General features: G+C 36.6%; 1 protein-coding gene across 1 annotated transcript; it reads right to left on the bottom strand.

Annotated features, from left to right (window-relative positions):
- Nucleotides 1-12,014: 12,014 nt before the first annotated feature.
- LOC135211660 (glycyl-glycine endopeptidase ALE-1-like) lies at nucleotides 12,015-21,461 on the bottom strand. Its single transcript, XM_064244929.1, has 3 exons — nucleotides 21,394-21,461; nucleotides 12,238-12,482; nucleotides 12,015-12,142 (listed from the first exon to the last, which is right to left on the bottom strand). Exons 1-3 carry the CDS (start codon nucleotides 21,459-21,461, stop codon nucleotides 12,015-12,017), a joined length of 441 nt encoding a protein of 146 aa, XP_064100999.1.
- Nucleotides 21,462-21,805: the final 344 nt, after the last annotated feature.

Here is a 21,805-nt window from a genome sequence, read left to right as displayed (position 1 = left end):
GCCAAAATCAATCAACAATTCGGGAAGCTGTTCCAAAAACACTTCCAAACAAGAATAAACCAAAGACCAAGCCCAATTAGATAGAGCTACTTCAGAGCCATCAATTGTCACAGCCACAAACAAAATGAAAGCAAAAACTATAATTACATCCACTAAGAAGCGCACAAGGAATACATCCCCAAATAATGACAGCTTTAAAATAAAAACCTCAAATGGGTTCAGTGTTTTGGAAGAGATCTCTCCACCTAGAAAGGTGGTTCCAAAAGCAGTTTCAGCCCAAAAACATATGAGTTCTGATCAGTCTTGCCGGCCTAAGACTAAATGAACCTTGTGATTCGCGGAATCACAATAGAAATTCTGATCAGAATCAATACCAAAAATATGATCAGCCAAAACTCTAAATTCCAATTCAAATGAAAAGGGTATTTAAAGAAACAGTCACTTATAAAGGAGAACTTTCCTCTCACACTAGGAACAGTACTTCCCCTCTAAGGAGTGGAAGTAGCACTTTTACCACCGTAACATTCATGTTTGATATCCTTCAGTGGAACTGTAAAGGTCCTCAGAGCCCGTGCAGAAGACCTTAAAGTCTAATTCATGAATCCAATCCAGGGATTATATGCCTTCAGGAGACAATGTTAGGTAACAACCCTTATAATCCTGGACTTAATTATTCAATATTTAACTCTCTCCCCAAGTGGTGGTCGGGCCATGGAGGTGTTGCAATTATTGTTAATAAAGCTCTGCAGCACTCCATAATAAATTAAATACAACTTTACAAGCTGTTGCTATTTCAGTCATCTTGGAAAAGAGGATAACAGTCTGCTCCTTATACCTTCCACCAGATCTTGTTTTTTATCAGTGAAGATATTCAGGCCTTAATTAACCAACTTCCAGCTCCCTTTTCTACTTCTAGGAGATTTTAATGCCCACAATCCCCTTTGGGGAAGTCGGTTTTCTAGACGGTAAAGGGAAATTAATTGAAGACGTTTATTGATAGGAATGATGTTATCCTATATAATAATGGGTCAATGACTTTCCACAGTATTCATGATAATCATTTCTCTGCCCTGGACCTTAGTATCTCTTCAACAAGCATCCACCTTGATTTTAGTTGGCTGTTCTGTTAACGAAAATTTAAATGGGAGCGATCATTACCCGATCCATTTAAAATATGCTGTGAATGGTCCCATCTGAAGTTTACCGAAGTGGAAGGTAGAGGAGGCAGATTGGGATAAATTCAGTAAGGGCGTCATACTAGATAGGGAGTTTGAGTCATTTCAATCTCATCTAGATGCTTATGATTATTTTATTGAATCTACTCTGAAGAGTGCTGAAGGCTCGATTCCCAAAACAAAAGGCAAACCTCGTAGACCTGCAGTTCCCTGGTGGAATAAGACTTGTGGTATTCTGAGGAAAGTTACTAGGAGTGCTACAGACGTTACAAAAACTAGTGGTTCTCCTCAGTCTAAATTAATCTACAACGTGCTTTAGCCAAGCAACGCCGCTTTATAAGAGAGAGCCAAAGAGAAAGTTGGCTCTACTATATTAATGGAATAAACTCAAAGACTCCACTTAAAGTGGTGTAGCGCAAAATAAGGAAACTGAGTGGGAAAATTTGTGCGTCCCATTACCCTCATTAAAAATAAATGACACTCTGATCACAGAGCCCACTGAAGTTGCCAGTGAGCTAGGAAAACACTTTTCTGAAGTTTCCAGCGCCAAGAATTATTCTCGAGAATTAAAAAAATTAGGAATTCTGAAATGATTCTGGAATTCGATTCAGGAAAATCTGAACCATACAAACTACCAGGTTTTCCTTGAGAGAATTACGGGAGGCGCTCTCCTCTAGTGAATCCACAACTCCAGGTGAGGATACAATCATATATGAAATGCTAAAACACCTCCCAGACGATGCCAAAAAATATTTACTGAAGATTATAAACAAAATATGGGAAACTGGAATTTTACCAACGACTGGAAAATATCCATAGTTGTTCCAGTTAAAAAGCCTAATAAAGATGCTTCCCTAGCCACCAGCTATAGACCCAATAGCTCTAACCAGCTGTGTGTGTAAGCTGATGGAGAAAATGATAAATAACTAGACTAGTTTGGCACTTAGAAACTAAAGGATTAATATCATCATTTCAATTTGGTTTCAGGAAAAACCGCTCCACCCTTGATCCGTTGCTGAGGCTGACCAACCAAATCCAGCAAGGATTTGCCAAACAATGTCAGACCATTGGAGTATTTTTTGACCTCGAAAAAGCATATGACACTGCCTGGAGAATTGGCATCATGAAAAAATTGCACAAGATGGGCATATGTGGAAGAATGATCAGATTTATATATTCCTTTTTAACGGACAGATTTTTTAAGGTAAAAGTGGGAAACTTTCTCCCAACCTTTTGTGCAGGAGGAAGGAGTTCCCCAAGGAAGCGTTTTAAGTGTAACACTCTTTTCAGTGGCAATAAATAGTGTGGTTGAAAAAATCTTGCCTCCTGTTAAATGCTCACTTTTTGTTGATGACCTTGCAATATACTGCACTGGATATGATTCATTGTCAGTATGTAAACATCTGCAAGGTCTATTAACGCAATTACTAAGTGGGCTGATGAGAATGGGTTTAAATTCTCCTCTTCCAAAACAGTTGCAGTAAGATTTACCAGATGCCGGCGTGTGGAAGAAGTTCCCACACTTAGTTTAAGAGGATCTATCATTCCTTATGAAAGTGAAGTAAAATTTCTGGGATGATTATTGACACAAACTAACATGGGCCAGCCACATAAATGCCCTAAAGATTAATGTGAAAAAATCTTTGAAATATTTTAAAGGTTGTTTCTGGTTTTAGTTGGGGGGCTGATAAAAAATACCCTTTTGAGGCTATATGACTCACTGTGTCGCTCCAAGCTAGACTATGGCTGTCAGATCTATTCCTCAGCTTGTAAAACCAAGCTAAAGGAATTGGATGTTGTACAGAACATGGGGTTGAGAATATGCTCAGGGGCTTTTAGAACTTCTCCTGTTGAAAGCATATATGTCGACACAGATCATCTTCCCCTAGATCTAAGAAGGCAAGAGCTAGGGTTGCGATACGTGGCTAGAATGAAAAAGTGCTCCCAAAAATCCCTCCTTTGAAGTACTTAAGGAAACAGACTCGCGGAATTTCTCTGGTACAAGAGCTTCTAAACCATTCCAAATTCGACTGAATGAGGATGTTAGGGATAACCATCTCAAATCCCAGAAAGTCCTGGAAGTAAAACATCCTGTAAATCCTCCATGGCTTATTCCTGAAGCATTGGTATGCAAGAAAATCATTTAAGAAGAAGGATTGTACTGAAGAGGAGATTAGGGAAAATTCTTAGAGCACGACGTTACCCATGCCAATTATGTGAAGATTTATAACAGATGGATCAAAGTCAGATAGTGGTGTTGGGTGTGCTGTTATCCTGGTGATACAGCATATACAGCTAAATTACCTGACTTTGCATCAATATTCACTGCCGAATTAACAGCCGTAGTCTCTGCCCTAGACTTAGTTCTTCAAAGTAGTGACACTAATTTTGTCATATACTCTGATTCTAAAAGCACTTTAGAAGCTATCAAAAGATTTAATAGTCTTTCATCCATTAATCCAAAAGCTTCAGGAGTCACTTTTTCGTATATTATTGTCTGCGTAAGTCGGTTTCTTTCTGTTGGGTTCCTTCTCACGTGGGGATTCACGGAAACGAGACTGCAGACAGGGAAGCAAAAGCTGCTAGCGCTCTGCCAGAAACAACCTTCAGGAAAGTGCCTCATACAGACCTAAAAGGTCCTATTAGGTCTTTTGTATTAAAGTAAGTGGCAAGAAAGGTGGACTTCTGCTCTTCTTGCCAATAACAGTAAGTACAGAAGTATTAGGAAAAATATACAGCCGTGGCCTTGGCTTCGTCATTCCAGCTTGACAGACGAGCAGAGGTTATTTTAACGAGGTTAAGGATTGGGCACACTTATTTAACCCATAAGTTATTTTAGAAGGAAGCAGCCCACCATTGTGTGCTTACTGTGACGAGATACAAACAGTGGAGCACATTCTGATGGTTTGCCCAGATATTTAACCAAAGGGAAAGATATTTCCAGGGTAAATCCCTCTCAAAATATCTTGGAGATGAAGCAGACATTTCTGCTCTCATCTCCTTTTTAAAAGTGTATCGAAATTTTTAATAATATATTTATAAATTTTTATAAATATATACAGATTTTTAAAGACATTAAACTATTTTAAATATATATTACTCCATTCATTAAAATTCATGTTTTTAATTTATTTATTAGTCACGTCTAATTTTATGAATCATTTCTTTCACTAATTCATTCATCATTTACCATAATTCAAACTTATTTAACCTTCATTACGGCGCTGAATGGCCTTCTTGGCCCCAGTGCCTGGGCTTTAGCCCTAAATATCATACATCCATCCAAAGAATGCATGCATTACATATACAACACTGAACTAAAAATGTTAAAAGAAAGGACAGGCATTGCCTATAGCAGAGGCTAAATTAGAATTAAAAGTGAGAGGAATTCAAGATCCTGCTAAGAAACGTAACATATTCCTCTATAACGGGAACCAGTAATGAAACAAAAAACATACAGATAGAAGTAACAGATGCAACAAAGTAGATCTCAAGAAGAAGTCTGTAATATGCAGGAAAAAACTAAGATAGTAAAAAATCAGGAAACAAGTGCAAATGAATTAGATAATATTCTATCAAATTCATTTGAGGTGTAATGCATATAGAAGCACAAGAAAATACTATCACAGAGGTGGAAGTAGGAAGTTGTGATGTACCGAAAATTAAAGAAAAAAAAAGACCTTAGAGAGAACACCACCCAAAAACAAAGAACCAACTATAATCAGAGAAACATCGGTCAAACCAAAAACCAAAGATATGAAGAAAGAACAAAAACAAAATGTGGACATACCTTTATCTCCTAAAATAATAATAAACCTATGGATGCAGAGATCCAAAAAACCAAAGAAGTGGAGGAGAACCATACCATGGATGATGGTGACTATGTCAAGGGTGATGAGATTACTCCATCACCAATAATCGGTACAATAAGAACAAATAAAGCAGTATATATACATGACAACACATGTGGCTGCAATGATTGCTTCATTGCATTGTGCAAAGATAACAAAAATATTACAAAAGATTACTTAACAAATATTATAAGAAATTTTATGAAATATAGAAAGAAAGAGGCCACGATTTAAAACACCCATGAAAAAGGATGTATGTGCATTGAGCACTTAAAATATTATAAAGATAAACAGCTGAATGTGGTAAATAAAATTTAGAAAAAATTCAAGTTGATGATAATACAAAAAAAGAAAACAAAATACGACCGATATAACATAATATTTTCAATAGTTATATTATACAATGGAACGTGAATGGTCTACAGACCAGATTACACCTGGGAGAAGTACAAAGGTTATTCAAAGGAATATGAAACCAATGATATTATGTCTACAAACATGTCAATAATACAATTCAACAATAGGTAAATATACCTTAATATCAACATCACAGGTAGAAGAAGGAAATTTAGGTACAGCCATATATGTACATAACAAAGTATGTTATGACAAAGTACCTGTAAAACATAGCTGACCTCCAAATATCAGGTATTAAAATTCGAATTAAAAACTATAATTATATCATTTATAATTTATACAACCAACCAAATAAAAATTACAATATTGATAAACTTAGAGAATTACTTAAAAATGCCAAGAACTATGTTAATAGTAGGGGATTTAATGCTCACCCAACCCAATATGGGACTGTAACGTTCAAACTCAAAATAGAGCAGGAAGTAAGTAGAAGAACTTATAGATTCAAATGACATATGTTGTATAAATGATGATGAAGTTAGCACATATTATTCAAAAACACATGGAACATTTTCCTCTGTAGACTTAACTCTATGTTCAAGTTATAGTTGACAGATTAGATTGGAACACAATTGATGACTTGTACACCAGTGATCATTTCCCAATATTAATTTCCTTTTTTACAAAATAACCCAGCAAAACACGTTCCTCACTATAATATTTATAAAGCAGACTGGGAGCAATATGAAATGCATACTAGAAGTATACCACCATTTGAATATCTAAAAGACCATAATGAACTAATAAGTTTCTTGTTCATTTCATCAAAAATGCTGCTGATAAAGCAATACCAAACTCAAAACCCCATCCAACAAAACACAAAGTTCCATGGTGGTCCGAAAAGCTACAGAATTAATATAAAACAAAACTCTCAATAGGGAGACGATTGGATAATTTGAATAGAAAGTTCAGTAAAATAAATAAAACATTACCAATATTAGAAAGTACTTTACAAAAAATGATTATATTGTTACTAGAAATTGAGGCATTAAAACCATATACAACAAAATATCTGCAAAATTTCGAAAGGAAGTAATTCAAGGAAGAATAATTTCATGGAGGAAATATGTATCAGATCTCTCTAATAATACTCCCATAAAAAAAATATGGGAAAAATTCAGGAAAATAAATGGTACCCATATGAAACCACCCAGACATGCCATATTAAAAGACGGAAAAAGAATACTCGATCCAAAAGAAATGAGTAATATAATAGGAGAAAACTTAGCGAATGTAAGTAGTGACAGAAATTTAGATGATCACTTCCGCATAAAGAAAAATAATATAGAACTAATAACAATAAATTTCGAAACAATAGAAGACATATATTATAATAGAAAATTTAATATGGAAGAGTTTGAATATGCTCCTCACTAACAGCAAAAATAAATCTGCTCCTGGAGGTGACAATATTTGTTTTGAGATGATCTGCCACTTAGCACTCTGGCGAAGACATACTTGTTACAATTTATAATCATTTATGGCTTAGAAATTTATTTCCTGATGAATGGCGTAAAGCTATAATTATTCCTATCCCCAAACCTGGAAAAGATCCAAGTGATGCAAATAACTACAGACCAATTTCTCTAACAAGTTGCTTGTGCAAGTTACTAGAAAAAAGGGTAAATGCTCGATTAACATGGCACATTCGAGAAAATAAAATCTTGACTCCCACTCAATTTGGTGCACAGTGCAACAGATCTACGTTAGATTCTCTCTCTAACCTCGAAGACCATATACGAAGAGGATTTGAGCGAAAGCAAATAACTGTAGCAGTCTTTTTTGACATCGAAAAGGCTTATGATACTACCTGGAGGTACCCTATATTAAAAACTTTACAAAATAACAACATTCGTGGACATTTACCTAGGTTCATCCAAAAACTTTTTAACAAATCGTAGCTTTCAAGTGAGAATCGATGATGTATTATCGAGAACATTTCCACTTGAAAATGGTGTTCCACAGGAAGTGTCCTTAGTGGCACACTGTTTACCCTGGCAATTAATGATATTAATAAAAATCTACCCACTGGAATTAAAAGCAACCTTTACATGGATGATTTTGCCATATATTATTCAGCCTCTCGTATTAAACATGCAGAACGCATCATTAATAAAAGTATATAAAAATAAATGAATGGACCTCATCTGTAGGATTTAAGTTATCCATACAGACTCAAGCAGTAGTATTTTATAAAGATAAAAGATGGATGAATGATGAAGTAATAGATTTAAAAATCAGAAATCATAGTATACCAATTAGACAAACTGCAAAATTTTTAGGTTTAGTGTTTGATACTCACTTAAACTGGAAACACACACATACTTGAAATCAAATGTAAAAAAGCATTATATCAATTAGAAAATATCAAACACTAATTGGGGAGCCGATAGACAAACCCTTACATTACTGTACAAAGCAACAGTCCTATCTATAATTGATTACGGTAGTGAAGTATATGGCTCGGCGTCAGACGCAGCACTGAAAAAGTTGGACCCAGTTCAAATAAGAGGGCCTTAGAATATGTTCAGGAGCCTTTAAATCATCACCGACCTCTTCCTTACAGGTTGAATGTGGTGAACTACCTCTCTCTCTCCATAGAGAGCTAGTTATAATGAAGAGTGCTCTGAGAATTAGGACAAGTGATTCTCCAACAAAAAAATTATTTGAACTCAGAGATATTTTATAAACAATCATCCCCCCCACCCCCTTTTCTAATTAGAGCTAGAAGATGTTTGAGTCACAAATGTGAATATACAAATTCCTCCAGTAGTAAAATACCTCCGCCTTGGACAATGAATAAAATGAAAACTTGCACACAATTAAAAATATTTATCAAAAAAAAACTACTATACGCCATCACACCATACGTGACAACACACAATAGAAAAATATGAACGAAAGGTTCCACATTATGCAATATTCACAGATGGATCTAAATCGGAAATATGGGAGTGGATATGCTGCAGTGTCCAGGGACAAATCATACCAATTCTCTCTTCCCAATACAGCTTCAGTATTCACAGCAGAACATTTGCGCAATAGCCTCGGCCATAAAAAATAATTAAGAAACATCACTCAATAATTTTGTGATTTTTAGTGACCCTCGAGAAGTTGCCATAGAAGCCACCAGAGTTACAAACAAAAAAATAATATAGTACAACAAAAAAAAAAATTAAATTATCACTTCATAAATTAGATATATTGGGGAAAAAAGTAGAAAATATGTTGGATCCTGCCCATGTAGGGATCAAAGGAAATGAGAGGCTGACAAAGCAGCAAAGAGCAATTCAAATGACAAGATCAAGTGTGAATCTCCCAACGAGTGATTATGTAACATACTTAAAGATGGGTATTTAAGGAAATGGCAACATATTTGGAATGAAGAGTCAGAAAAATAACAATTAAAGCAAATAAAAACCTGATGTTGGAAAGTGGAGTTCATCATATCAGAGAGAGAGACATGAACAAGTAATTTGACACGTCTTCCGTATAGGCCATACCCGTCTGACAAACATGGACACTTAATGAGCAGCCCACACGACTCTGCTCCAAGAGTGTTCGGGAGTGCAAGGAGTTGGTAACAGTCAGACAGTTCTTGTGCGAGTGTCCAAAGTATGACCAGCAGAGACTGTCAACTTTTGGAAATAAGACAATAAAAGAAATTTTGTCAGAATCTTTTACATTTTCGGTAGTTCCGATTTTGACTTTTTTGAGGAACTGCAATTTAATTGATAAAATATAAAACATTGGTGTTTTTAGTGAATTTTAAAACATTTCAAAATGTTAAAACTAATTCTGAATTTTAAATATATACCGTTTAGTATGTATGTAAGGGAAACATGAGTAAAAGTATTTATGTGTGTGTGTTTAGTATGAAAAGCATTTGCCATGGTGCAATTTATTATTTATCCTGAATGACCAACTTGGTCCCAGCTCTGGACCTATGAGCGGAGACCTGGCATTTTATCTAATCCTTCGGGCCAGCCCTAGGAGAGCTGAAAAATCAGCTCAGTGTCTGGTAAACTACTTTTATAATAATAATGGGTAACGCAAGGAAACTTCGAATCCTTCATGTTATCCAAATTCCAATAGAGACAAATTATGATATATACAAAGAAATAAGAATGAAACTGAAGATACAAAAATGGGATTCATGGATATCTTACATAGTCATGACGAAAGCATTTAATGAATATGTAATAATAATCATCAAAATAATAACTTGAATGTAAATGGCTGCTCTTTGCGAAAAGGTACCAAAAGATTTGGATGTTTATAGACCTGCGGACTGGTTTGAAAAAGATGATGATTTAGTTATGCCTTCCCAGAGGAAGCCAAAACCTCCGATGTGGCTTGTAGCTGAATCTCAGGGGGTTACAGGGAACTATTTCAAAATATGCAAACTAATTCAGAAAAAAGTAGTAACTATTGCACCGGGAGATATATCTCGATTTGGTAAAATTAGTTACCTTTATCCCATGCCAAATGATGCACACAATCCGTAATACTATCCAACCTTGAAACAAATGATGATGATATTAAGTTAGATCTCAAAACCTACCTAAATTTTAGCGACGGAAGGGGAGTAGTTTTTAACAAAGATCTGTATGAATTTACAGAGGAGGAGATACTGACCATGTGTCCACTAAATGTATGGAAAGTACACAAAGTCCCTGGTACTTGATGTACCTGGGACTTTGTGATTATCCTTACTTTCCAGGCTGCTGATGTACCTTCCCATATTATTATTGAAAATGAAATTATTAAAGTTCGACCATTCAAGCAGAAGCCACTGCAATGTTTCAATTGTTTTAAATTGGACCCCCACCCACTCGTTCAAAAGTTTGCAAAAACGAAAAAATGTGTGGTATTTGCTCCAAATCTTACCGTGGAGAATGTGCACTTGAGGCCAAGTGTTTAAATTGCAACTCAAATCATAAATCCACTGACCGGAACTGCAAGCTGTATAAGTTGGAAGAAGCTGCCCTTAACAAATCCAATTTAGAACATATAAATGTGGGATATACCAAAGGACTATTAAATAAATCAAGTAGCTATGCAAAGGCATTAAAATCAAACTCACCTAGTACTGCCAATAGTTCTAGAAAAAGAAATATACCATCTAATGATAAAATGCTGTATGGTGGGTTAATCATATTGCCTTCTGAGGCTTTGCCACATCGTATTAACAGTGGGGCATTGCCCATTCCCGTACAACCTTCGTCCCCCATTACAATAAGTGGTACAAACCTCTCTCAGGCCATGTCCTTGCCTGATTTGATGGAGGTTCCACTTAAAACCAACTTACCTGGTTGCACCTGTTGTGGGGAAGGTGCAAAAACCTAGAAGCCCACCACCTATTAATCGAAAAAGAGAGAGACCTCCATCTCTCTCACCCCCTTTCTCTCTCACCCCCTTCCAAAGGAAACATTAAAGCTATGACGTCAAATAAATTTGATGTTTTATCTGTTAATGTTTCTGATCAACTGGAAGATACTTGAATAAATCAGAAATTCAAGTTGAGGTCCACTATCCGCCTCAATAAATAGATCAAAAGGACACAAAGAAAAGGACAAACGTAAAACCCAATATATCAAGACCATCTCTACAGAAACCTACAGGAAATAATGGCTCCAAATCTGATGCTGGCGTTGGATTTGGAGTATATAGTAGTTATTTTACTTGTAAAGGTGCACTTCCTCTAGTATCTTCCATATTTACTGCAGAACTATATGGCATATTAACCGCTATTGAGAAAATAGCATTACAAGATGAGGGCAATTTTACCATTTTTAGTGATGCAAGAAGTGTCCTTCAAGCTTTAGAAGTTTTTAATTCTAGTGACCCTTTGGTTTTAAAGATTTTAGAGTGGCTTTTCATTATTGGTCTGAAAGGCATAACAGTTCGATTTTGTTGGGTTCTGGGACACGTAGATGTGTGTGGAAATGAGGAGGCAGATTCACTGGCAAAGAATGCTGCAGCTGATTTGCTACCAAGAAGGTATCCCATTCCATGTAATGATTTTTTACCCACAATTAAGAATTTTATTTATAATAATTGGCAAAAGCATTGGGATAGCTTAGCTGATAATAAGATGAGAGAAATAACAAATGTTATATCCCCTTGGAAATATAATGTGATGCCCCGAAAGTGGGAGACTACTCTTTGTCATCTTCGAATTGGTCACACTCGGATGACACATGAGTTTCTGCTAGCTGCCCAACACCAACCATATTTTGACAACTGTTTGATACCCTTGACAGTGAGGCATTTGTTGACTGAATGCCCCACTTATAGCACGGAAAGAAATAGATATCTGTTTGAGGCTCGAGATGAGGATGGCAGGTTCATCCTTGCCAAGATTCTTGGACATGATATGTCGTACAATGCAAGTGGCATTTTTAGATTTATTTCAGAAGCAGGTCTTCTGAAAGCTATTTAACTGTTGCAATGACATATTTGCTTTTATGGTTTTAATTGAATATAATTTTATTCTTTATTTATAATAAACGATATCAACGTCAATGACCTTCGATGTCCAGATGCTAGAAAACTTCCAATCATTCATTCATTCATTAGCGGGAGCACTGGCCTCTTCTGAGGCAACATCAGCTTTGGCTGGTGCACCAGCCTCTTCGAAGGCAGCATCAGCTTTAGCGGGAGAATTGGCCTCTTCATAGGCAACATCAGCTTTGGCTGGTGCACCAACTTCTTTGGAAGCAGCATTCGCTTAAACGGGAGCACTGGCCTCTTCGTAGGCAACATCAGCTTTGACTGGTGGGCTGGTGCACCAGCCTCTTCGGAGGCAGCATTAGCTTTAGTGGGAGCACTGGCCTCTTCGGAGGCAACATCAGCTTTGGCTTCTGCACCAGCCTCTTCGGAGGCAGCATTAGCTATAGCGAGAGCACTGGCCTCTTTAGAGGCAACAACAGCTTTGGTTGGTGCACCAGCCTCTTCGGAGGCAGTATCAGCTTTGGCTCGTGCACCGGCCTCTTTGGAGGCAGCATCAGCTTTGGCTCGTGCACCAGCCTGGCCTCTTTGGAGGCAACATCAGCTTTGGCTGGTGCACCAGCCTCTTCGGAAGCAGCATGAGCTTTAGCGGGAGCACTGGCCTCTTCGTAGGCAACATCAACTTTGGCTGGTGCACCAGCCTCTTCGGAAGTAGCATTAGCTATGGCTGGTGCACCAGCCTCTTCGGAGGCAGCATCAGCTGAATGGCCTTTGGCTCCGGTGCGTGGCAAATGGCCACAAATTTTATAAATTCAATTCAATTCCTTGACGAGGTGGGGGGCTTAGGGATCCACTGCAGATAGAGTATGCCCTTTACGCCTACACTGTCTGCTGTGGATCCAACTGAACATTGGGACCTTTAACTCCTTTACTCCTCCTCCTTATAAATTTTCCCCTTTCCCTTGTTGACGACCCTGGCATGGTTTTGGAATATTGAATTGACTGCTCTTTTAACCTGATGGAGGGTTGAGTTGGACGGCATGCCACTACACCCGTAAAACTAGAGTACCTGACGTGGTCGAGCGAGGGGAAATTTTTATGTCAAGCCATGCCCACAGTGCTGGATCCGATCTCATGGGACTGACGACCCTTAAGGCACTGTGTGTTATGGCGTATATCCAGGGTGAGTGTCCCAGGGCAGTTACCACAGCGTAACAGTATTTGCTCCTCCCTCAGTTGGGCCTCCTTGGTGAGAGGGATCTCATCCTGGACGAAATATTTAAACTTTATATATATGGAAACCAAAACAAAAACCCCTACGACTTCTGGCATGGCAATGGACTGTTCTAAGGAAAACCCAGGTAATGAAGAACAGGCTGGTATTAAAACTCTAATACCATACAAGCCGCAAAGAAAAAGCAAATTTAGAATTGACCCAACCTTGACTCACTTCGACTCCCTTTTTGGGAGTGGAAGTTGTTCAAGGTTCTTGACCTTGGAAACTGATAGAAAATATCTGCATTACGATTGGAAAAAATTATTTGTTAAGTAGGCACCCAACCTCAGAATGTCATTTAGACAAATAAAAAGACCAGGTGTGGTTAATATGAAACTACTACAAAAAACCAATCTGATAACTATTTAACTATAAAGAACATTGATAATATAAAGGTAAACATAAGAAAACATGACAGTATGAACAGCGTACAGGGTACTGTAGTACTTCCTAAAAGTCCCCCTGATCCCAACTCCTTGACGAGGTGGGGGGCTTAGGGATCCACTGCAGAGAGAGTATGCCCCTTTATGCCTATGCTTCTTTGTGTGGATCCAACTGAACATTGGGACCTTTAACTCCTTTCGTCCTCTTCTTATAAATTTTTGTTTCCCCTTTCCCCTTCTTCTTCTTTCGTTGACGACCTTGGCATGATTTGGGACATTTGAATTGACTGCTCTTTTAAACTTGATGGAGGGTGGAGTTGGACGGCATGCCACTTCACCCGTAAAACTAAAGTACCTGACGTGATTGAGCGAGGGGAAATTTTTATGTCAAACCATGCCCGCAGTGCTGGGCCCGATCTCATGGGACTGACGACCCTTAAGGCATTGTGGGTATGGCGTATATCCAGGTGAGTGTCCCAGGGCAGTTACCACTGTGTAACATTATTGCTCCTTCCCCAGTTGGGCCTCCTTGGTGAGAGGGACCTATCCTGGACGAAATTTACAATTTTATTTTATGGAAAATTTAAAAAATACCCCACGACTTCTGGCACGGATTTGGACCATTCTAACGGAAGCTCAGATCACAAAGACCAGGTTGGTATTAAAACATTAATACCATATACTAAACCTAGGAAACTTCAGTACCGGCATGACCCAACCTTGACTCACTTTGACTCCCTCTTTGGGAGTGGAAGTTGGTCAAGATTTCTAACTATGGAAGCAGAACAAAATATTTCGGCCTTGAAATTAGAAAATTTTTTACTAAATAGACATCCAACGGCAGAAATGTCGTTCAGAAAAATAAGAGAGAGACTTGGCTTATAGAAGCCACAACAAAAAGCCAGTCAGAAGACTATTTGTCTTTAAAAATTATAGATCTATTAATGTTACAATGGAGAAGCATGACAATATGAACAGCATTCAGGGTACCATTGTACTTCCTGATAACAACGACGAACCAATTAATAAGAAAATACTTTTAGACTCGCTCAAAAAGAGATACCCCAAGGTTGAGGATTGCGAAGTGTATGACATGACAAGTAAGAGAGGCAGTAAACAAGTAGTAAAAATAGCAAAAATCAAATTTGAGGGTTCAGATCTACCTCAAAAAATAAAAATTTTAGGACAAAATAGAGAGTTAAGACCCTATATACCCAAGCCACTGCAGTGTCAAAATTGCAGTAAGTATGGACACACAAAGAGAAATTGTAGGAATGGTCGGTGTGTGCTTACTGCGGATCTACAGAACACGCCACCAAATGGAAGTGCGGTGAACCAAAATGTGTAAACTGTGAGCAGAAACCATCATGCAAGATCCAAAGAATGCATGTATTACATATACAACGGATTGAAAATGTTAAAAGAAAGAACAGGCATGTCTATAGCTGAGGCTAAATTAAAATTAAAAGTGAGAGGAATTCAAGATCCTGCCAAGAAACGTACATATTCTTCTATAGGAACCAGTAATGAAACAAAAAAACATACAGATAGAAGTAACAAGATACAGCAAAGTAGGTCTGAAGAAGTTAGTAATATACAGGAAAAAACTAAGATAGTAAAGAATCAGGAAACAGGTGCTAGTGAATTGGATGTAATCTATCAAATTCATTTGACGTGTTAATGCAAATAGAAACACAAGAAGATACTACCACAGAGGTGGAAGAAGGAAGTTGTGATGTACCGAAAATTAAAGAAAAAAAAACGACCTTTGGAGAGAACACACCACAAAAAACAAAGAAACCAACTATAATTAGAGAAACATCAGTCAAACCAAAAACAAAGATATGAAGAAAGAACAAAAACAAAATAAGAACATACCTTTATCTCCTAAAATAATAATAAAACCTATGGATGCAGAGATCCAAAACACCAAAGAAGTGAAGGAGAATAATACCATAGATGATGGTGACTATGCCAAGGGTGATGAGATTACTCCATCACCAATAATTGGTACAATAAGAGCAAAATAAAACAGTAGATATCATGACAACATATGTGGCTGTAATGATTGCTTCATTGCATTGTGCAATGAAAACAAAAATATAACAAAAGATTGCTTAACAAACATTATAAGAAATTTTATGAAATATAGAAAGAAAGAGGCCACCGATTTAAACACCCATGAAAAAGGATGTGTGTATTGAACACTTAAAATATTATAAAGATAAACAACTGAATGTGGTAAATAAAATTTTACATTTTAGAAAAAATTCAAATTGATGATAATACAAAAAAAAGAAGACAAACATGACCGATGTAACATAATATTTTCAATAATTATATTATACAATGGAACGTAAATGGTCTACAGACCAGATTACACCTGGGAGAAGTACAAAGGTTATTAAAGGAATATGAACCATGATATTATGTTTACAACATGTTAATAATACAATACCAACAATAGGTAAATATACCTTAATATCAACATCACAGGAAGAAGAAGGAAATTTAGGTACAGCCATATATGTACATAACAAAGTATGTTATGACAAAGTACCTGTAAACATTACTGACCTCCAAATATCAGGTATTAAAATTCGAATTAAGAAACGATAATTTTTATAATATAAATAATATAAAACCAACCAAATAAACATTACGATATTGATAAACTTGGAGAATTTGTTAAAAATGCCAAAGAACCTATAATAATAATAGGGGATTTTAATGCTCACAACCCAATATGGGATTGTAACTGTTCAAACTCAAATAGAACAGGAAGTAAAGTAGAAGAACTATAGATTCAAATGACATGTGTTGTATAAATGATGATGAAGTTAGCACATATTCAAAACACATGGAACATTTTCCTCTGTAGACTTACTCTCTGTTCAACAAGTATAGTTGACAAATTAGATTGGAACACAATTGATGACTTGTACACCAGTGATCATTCCCAATATTAATTAATTTCCTTTTACAAAATAATCCAGCTAAAACATGTTCCTCACTATAACATTTTTAAAGCAGATTGGGAACAATATGAAATACATACTAGAAGTATACCGCCATTTGAATATCTGAAAGATCATAATGAAACTAATAAGTTTCTTTGTTTCATTTCATCAAAGATGCTGCTGATAAAGCAATACCAAAATCAAAACCCCATCCAACAAAACACAAAGTTCCATGGTGGTCCGAAAAGTTACAGAATTAATAAATATAAAACACTCAATAGGGAGAACGATTGGATAATTTGAATAGAAAGTTCAGTAAAAATAAATAAACATTACCAATATTAGAAAGTACTTTACAAAAAATGACTATATTGTTGCTAGAAATTGAAGCGTTAAAGCCTCTATACAACAAAATATCAGCAAAATTTAAAAAGGAAGTAATTCAGGAAGAATAATTTCATGGAGGAAATATGTATCAGATCTCTCTAATAATACTCCCATACAAAAAATATGGGAAAAATTCCGTAAAATAAATGGTACCCATGTGAAACCACCCAGACATGCCATATTAAAAGACGGAAAAAGAATACTCGATCCAAAAAGAAATAAGTAATATAATAGGAGAAAACTTAGCTAATGTAAGTAGTGATAGAAATTAGATGACCACTTCCGCACAAAGAAAAACAATATAGAACTAATAACAATAAATTTCGAAACAATAGAAGACATAAATTATAATAGAAAATTTAATATGGAAGAGTTGGAATTTGCTCTCACTAACAGCAATAAATCTGCTCTGGAGGTGACAGTATTTGTTTTGAGATGATCTGCCACTTAGCACCTCTAGTGAAGACATATTTGTTGCAATTTTATAATCATTTATGGCTTAGAAATTTATTTTCCTGATGAATGGCGTCAAGCAATAATAATACCTATCCCCAAACCCGGGAAAGATCCAAGTAATGCAAATAACTACAGACCAATTTCTCTAACAAGTTGCTTGTGCAAGTTACTAGAAAAAATGGTAAATACTCAATTAACATGGCACATTCGAGAAAATAAAATCTTGACTCCCACTCAATTCGGGTCACAGTGCAACAGATCTACATTAGATTCTCTCTCTAACCTCGAAGACCATATACGAAGAGGATTTGAGCGAAAGCAAATAACTGTAGCAGTCTTTTTTGACATTGAAAAGGCTTACGATACTACCTGGAGGTACCCTATATTAAAAAGTTTACAAAATAACAACATCCGTGGACATTTACCTAGATTCATCCAAAATTTTTTAACAAATCGTAGTTTTCAAGTGAGAATTGATGATGTATTGTCAAGAACATTCCCACTTGAAAATGGTGTTCCACAGGGAAGTGTCCTTAGTGGCACACTGTTTACCCTTGCAATCAATGATATCAATAAAAATCTGCCTACTGGAATTAAAAGCAACCTATACATGGATGATTTTGCGATATATTACTTCAGCCTCTCGTATTAAACATGCAGAACGCATCATTAATAAAAGTATAATAAAAATAAATGAATGGACCTCATCTGTAGGATTTAAGTTATCCATTTAAGCAGTAGTGTTTTATAAAGATAAAAGGTGGATGAATGGTGAAGTGATAGATTTAAAAATCAGAAATCTTAGTATACCAATTAGACAAAATGCAAAATTTTTAGGTTTAGTGTTTGATACTCACTTAAACTGGAAACCTCACATAACATACCTGAAATCAAAATGTAAAAAAGCATTAAATCTAATTAGAAAAATTATCAAACACCACTTGGGGAGCCGATAGACAAACCCTTACATTACTGTATAAAGCAACAGTCCTGTCTATAATTGATTACGGTAGCGAAATATATGGCTCTGCGTCAGACGCAACACTGAAAGCATTGGACCCAGTTCATAATGAGGGCCTTAGGATATGTTCAGGAGCCTTTAAATCATCACCGACATCTTCCTTACAGGTTGAATGTGGTGAACTACCTCTCTCTCTCCATAGAGAGCTTGTAATAATGAAGAGTGCTTTGAGAATCAAGACAAGCGATTCTCCAACAAAAAAATTATTTGAACAAAGAGATATTTTTTATTAAACAATCATCCACCCCCTTTTTCCAATTAGAGCTAGAAGACTGTTTGAGTCACTAAATGTAAATATACAAATTCCTCCAGTAGTAAAATTACCTCCGCCTTGGACAATGAATAAATGAAAACTTGCACACAATTGAATATTTATCAAAAAATACTTATATACGCCATCACACCATAGACAACATACAATAGAGCACATAAACCGAAAAGGTCCACATTATGCAATATACACAGATGGATCTAAATCGGAACATGGAGTGGGATATGCTGCAGTGTCCCAGACAGATCATATCAGTTCTCTCTACCCAATACAGCTTCAATATTCACAGCGGAGCTTTGCGCAATAGCCTCGGCCATAAGAATAATTAAAGAAAACATCACTAAATAATTTTGGTGATTTTTAGTGACTCAAAGAAGTGCCATAGAAGCCATCCAGAGTTATAAACCAAAAAATAATATGTAAAACAACAAATTAAATTATCACTCACAAATTAGATATTATTGGGAAAAAAGTAGAAATGTTGGATCCCTGCCCATGTAGGGATCAAAGGAAATGAAGAGGTGACAAAGCAGCCAAAGAAGCAAATCAAATGACAAGATCAAGTGTGAATCTCCCTATGAGTGATTATGTAAACATATAAGATGGTATTATAAGAAAATGGCAACATATTTGGAATGAAAGAGTCAGAAAATAACAAATTGAAGCAAATCAAACCTGAAGTAGGAAAGTGGAGTTCATCATATCAGAGAGAAAGACATGAACAAGTAATTCTGACACGTCTCCGTATAGGCCATACCCGTCTGACACATGGACACTTAATGAGCAGCCCACGTAGCTCAGCTCCTGAGTGCGCAGAGTGCAGGGAGGTTATAACTGTCAAACATGTGTTATGCGAATGCCCAAAGTACAACCAGCAACGACTGTCGACACTTGGAAACAGATCTATGAAAGAAATCTTGTCAGAATCCTCTGCATTTTCAGTCATGCCCATTTTTATGTTCTTAAAGAAGTGCAATTTAGTTGATAAAATATAAATCTAAGTAAACTTTGAAAATACGAAAATTATTAGACTAATGAATTTTAAAACAAAACTTTTCAATGTTACTTAACTTATTCTGATTTTATTTTTTATGAAAATATGGATATATGAGTAAATGTATTTATAGTGTGCATGTGTTCCTGTGTGAGTGTGTGCCTTTGTGCAGTTTTTAGTTTAATTTTCACTCATTCGTCATCACACCGAGAAAACACTTCGGTGCCAGAGCTTTGCCTCTGGCCTAGACATGGTTTTTTTAAATTTTAATCTAATCCTTCGGGCCAGCCCTATGAGAGCTGAAAGTCAGCTCAGTGGTCTGGTTAAACTACTTTAATAATAATAATAATAACTTCCTAAAAGTGAGGAACCAATTGAAAAAAATATTTTGCTGCATTCCCTTAAAAAAAGGTACAACAACGTGCAAGATTGCGAAATATATAGTTTAACCAGTAGACAAAATAAAGAAAATACATTGAGAATAGCAAAAATAAAATTTGAAGGCCAAGAACTACCTTTCAAAATTAAAATCATGGGCCAAAACAGAGAACTGAGTCCTTATGTTCCAAAGCTACTACAGTGCCAAAACTGTAGTAAATATGGACATACAGGGAAAAATTGCAGAAATAAATCTATATGTGCGTATTGTAGATCCGACGAACACACCACACACTGGAAGTGTGGTGAACCAAAATGTGTGAACTGTGGGCCAAAATCACCATGCTAGGTCTAAGGTGGAGTGTATGTATATATACAACACAGAATTAAAATTACTTCAGGAGAGATCAGGAATGCCAATTAGAGAAGCCAAACTAGAGTTGCGAGTTAGAGGGATGCATGATCCCGCTAGGAAGCAAATGTCTCTACTGCATGAGCTCAAGGAATGAAACGAAAATGGAAGCAAGTAACAAACCCCCAATAGATAAATCAGAAGAAAAAATAACTTTACAAGAAACTAATATAGCAAGAAACCAAGAAACTTGTACAGATATATGTTCAAATTCATTTGAGATATTAAGGGAAATGGAAACACAAGAAAATGATACATGTATCACTGAAACATCACGAGATAGTTATGAGCTGGTAGCTAAAGATAAAAAAAGGCCTTTAGAGAGAACTCCACCCAAAACCAAAAAGCCAACAATTATTAGAGAGGTATCTGTTAAAGCAAAGACCAAGGATCCAAAAAAAGTGCACAGACCAGAAAATAAGAACATACCTTTGTCTCCTAAAGTAATAATAAAAGAAATGGATGGAAATACCAGAACAATATAAAAATTATAGAGGAGAACACCATAGACAAAAATGATTATGTAAGAAGGGAGAAGAGATTACTCCATCACCAGTAATTGGTGCACTAAGAGTAAATGAAAAAAGGAGGACACATAAAAACACATGTGGATTTAATGAATGTTTCATAGAATTATGCAACAAAGACAGAAACATAACAAAAGACAGTTTAACAAACACTATACGAAATTTTATAAAATGTAGAAGTAAAGAAACCACTAGTCTAGAGCCCCACCAGTGGCCCGGCACCTGATGTGGTGGTGGGGCTTGTGTGGTGCAAGGATGAACTGGGCTACAGTAGCGGAGTATGGGCTCTACCCTGGCAGGTCTAACCATGCTACACAGGCCAGTTCTGAGCATCCAGACTAAGATCGGTCCACTTTTGAGCCTTCTCCTATTTTCAATCCTCAACTTCTTCCCCTGTCATGAGTGACCATTAGTTGACAACCTTGGACCTACATTGGATTACGGCTCTGACTGCTCCTCTGATTTGATGGAGGGTGAAGAGGACTGACATGTCTCTCCATCCGTAGAATTCGAGTACCTGACGTGCCCGAGCGAGGGGAAAGTCTTATGTCAAACATGGCCCCCACGAGCTGGGTTCTGATCTCGACGGACTGATGGACGCCTCAAGTTCTGGGAGCCATGTGTATACAGGTTGTAGCCTCTAGGGGTGGCCACTAAAGTTGCATAACACATCCCTCCCTTGTTGGGCTCCGTTTACTGAGGAATATGGTGGGCGGAGGACTACCTGGCTGAAAAATTACAGTACTCGTATCTAGGATGATACATTGGCCCCATTGTTGACCACCCTGGAATGGACTTGGAACTGGCTCAGGAAACTGTAAACAAAGAAGTAAACGATGATTCT

Source organism: Macrobrachium nipponense, chromosome 19, assembly GCF_015104395.2.
Source record: "Macrobrachium nipponense isolate FS-2020 chromosome 19, ASM1510439v2, whole genome shotgun sequence".
Classification (NCBI taxonomy): Eukaryota; Metazoa; Arthropoda; class Malacostraca; order Decapoda; family Palaemonidae; genus Macrobrachium; species Macrobrachium nipponense.
This window is presented reverse-complemented; position numbering and strand designations above follow the sequence as displayed.

Excerpts from the sequence above, each read along its gene's own strand:
- LOC135211660 (XM_064244929.1), bottom strand. The coding sequence starts at position 21,461 with ATGGAGAGACATGTCAGTCCTCTTCACCCTCCATCAAATCAGAGGAGC. Across the intron at positions 12,483-21,393 it reads AGTCAGAGCCGTAATCCAAT|AGGCCAGGCTGGTGCACGAG; the intron begins GTAGGTCCAAGG and ends TTGCCTCCAAAG. Across the intron at positions 12,143-12,237 it reads TGCTGCCTCCGAAGAGGCTG|CCAAAGCTGATGTTGCCTAT; the intron begins GTGCACCAGCCC and ends TTGGTGCACCAG.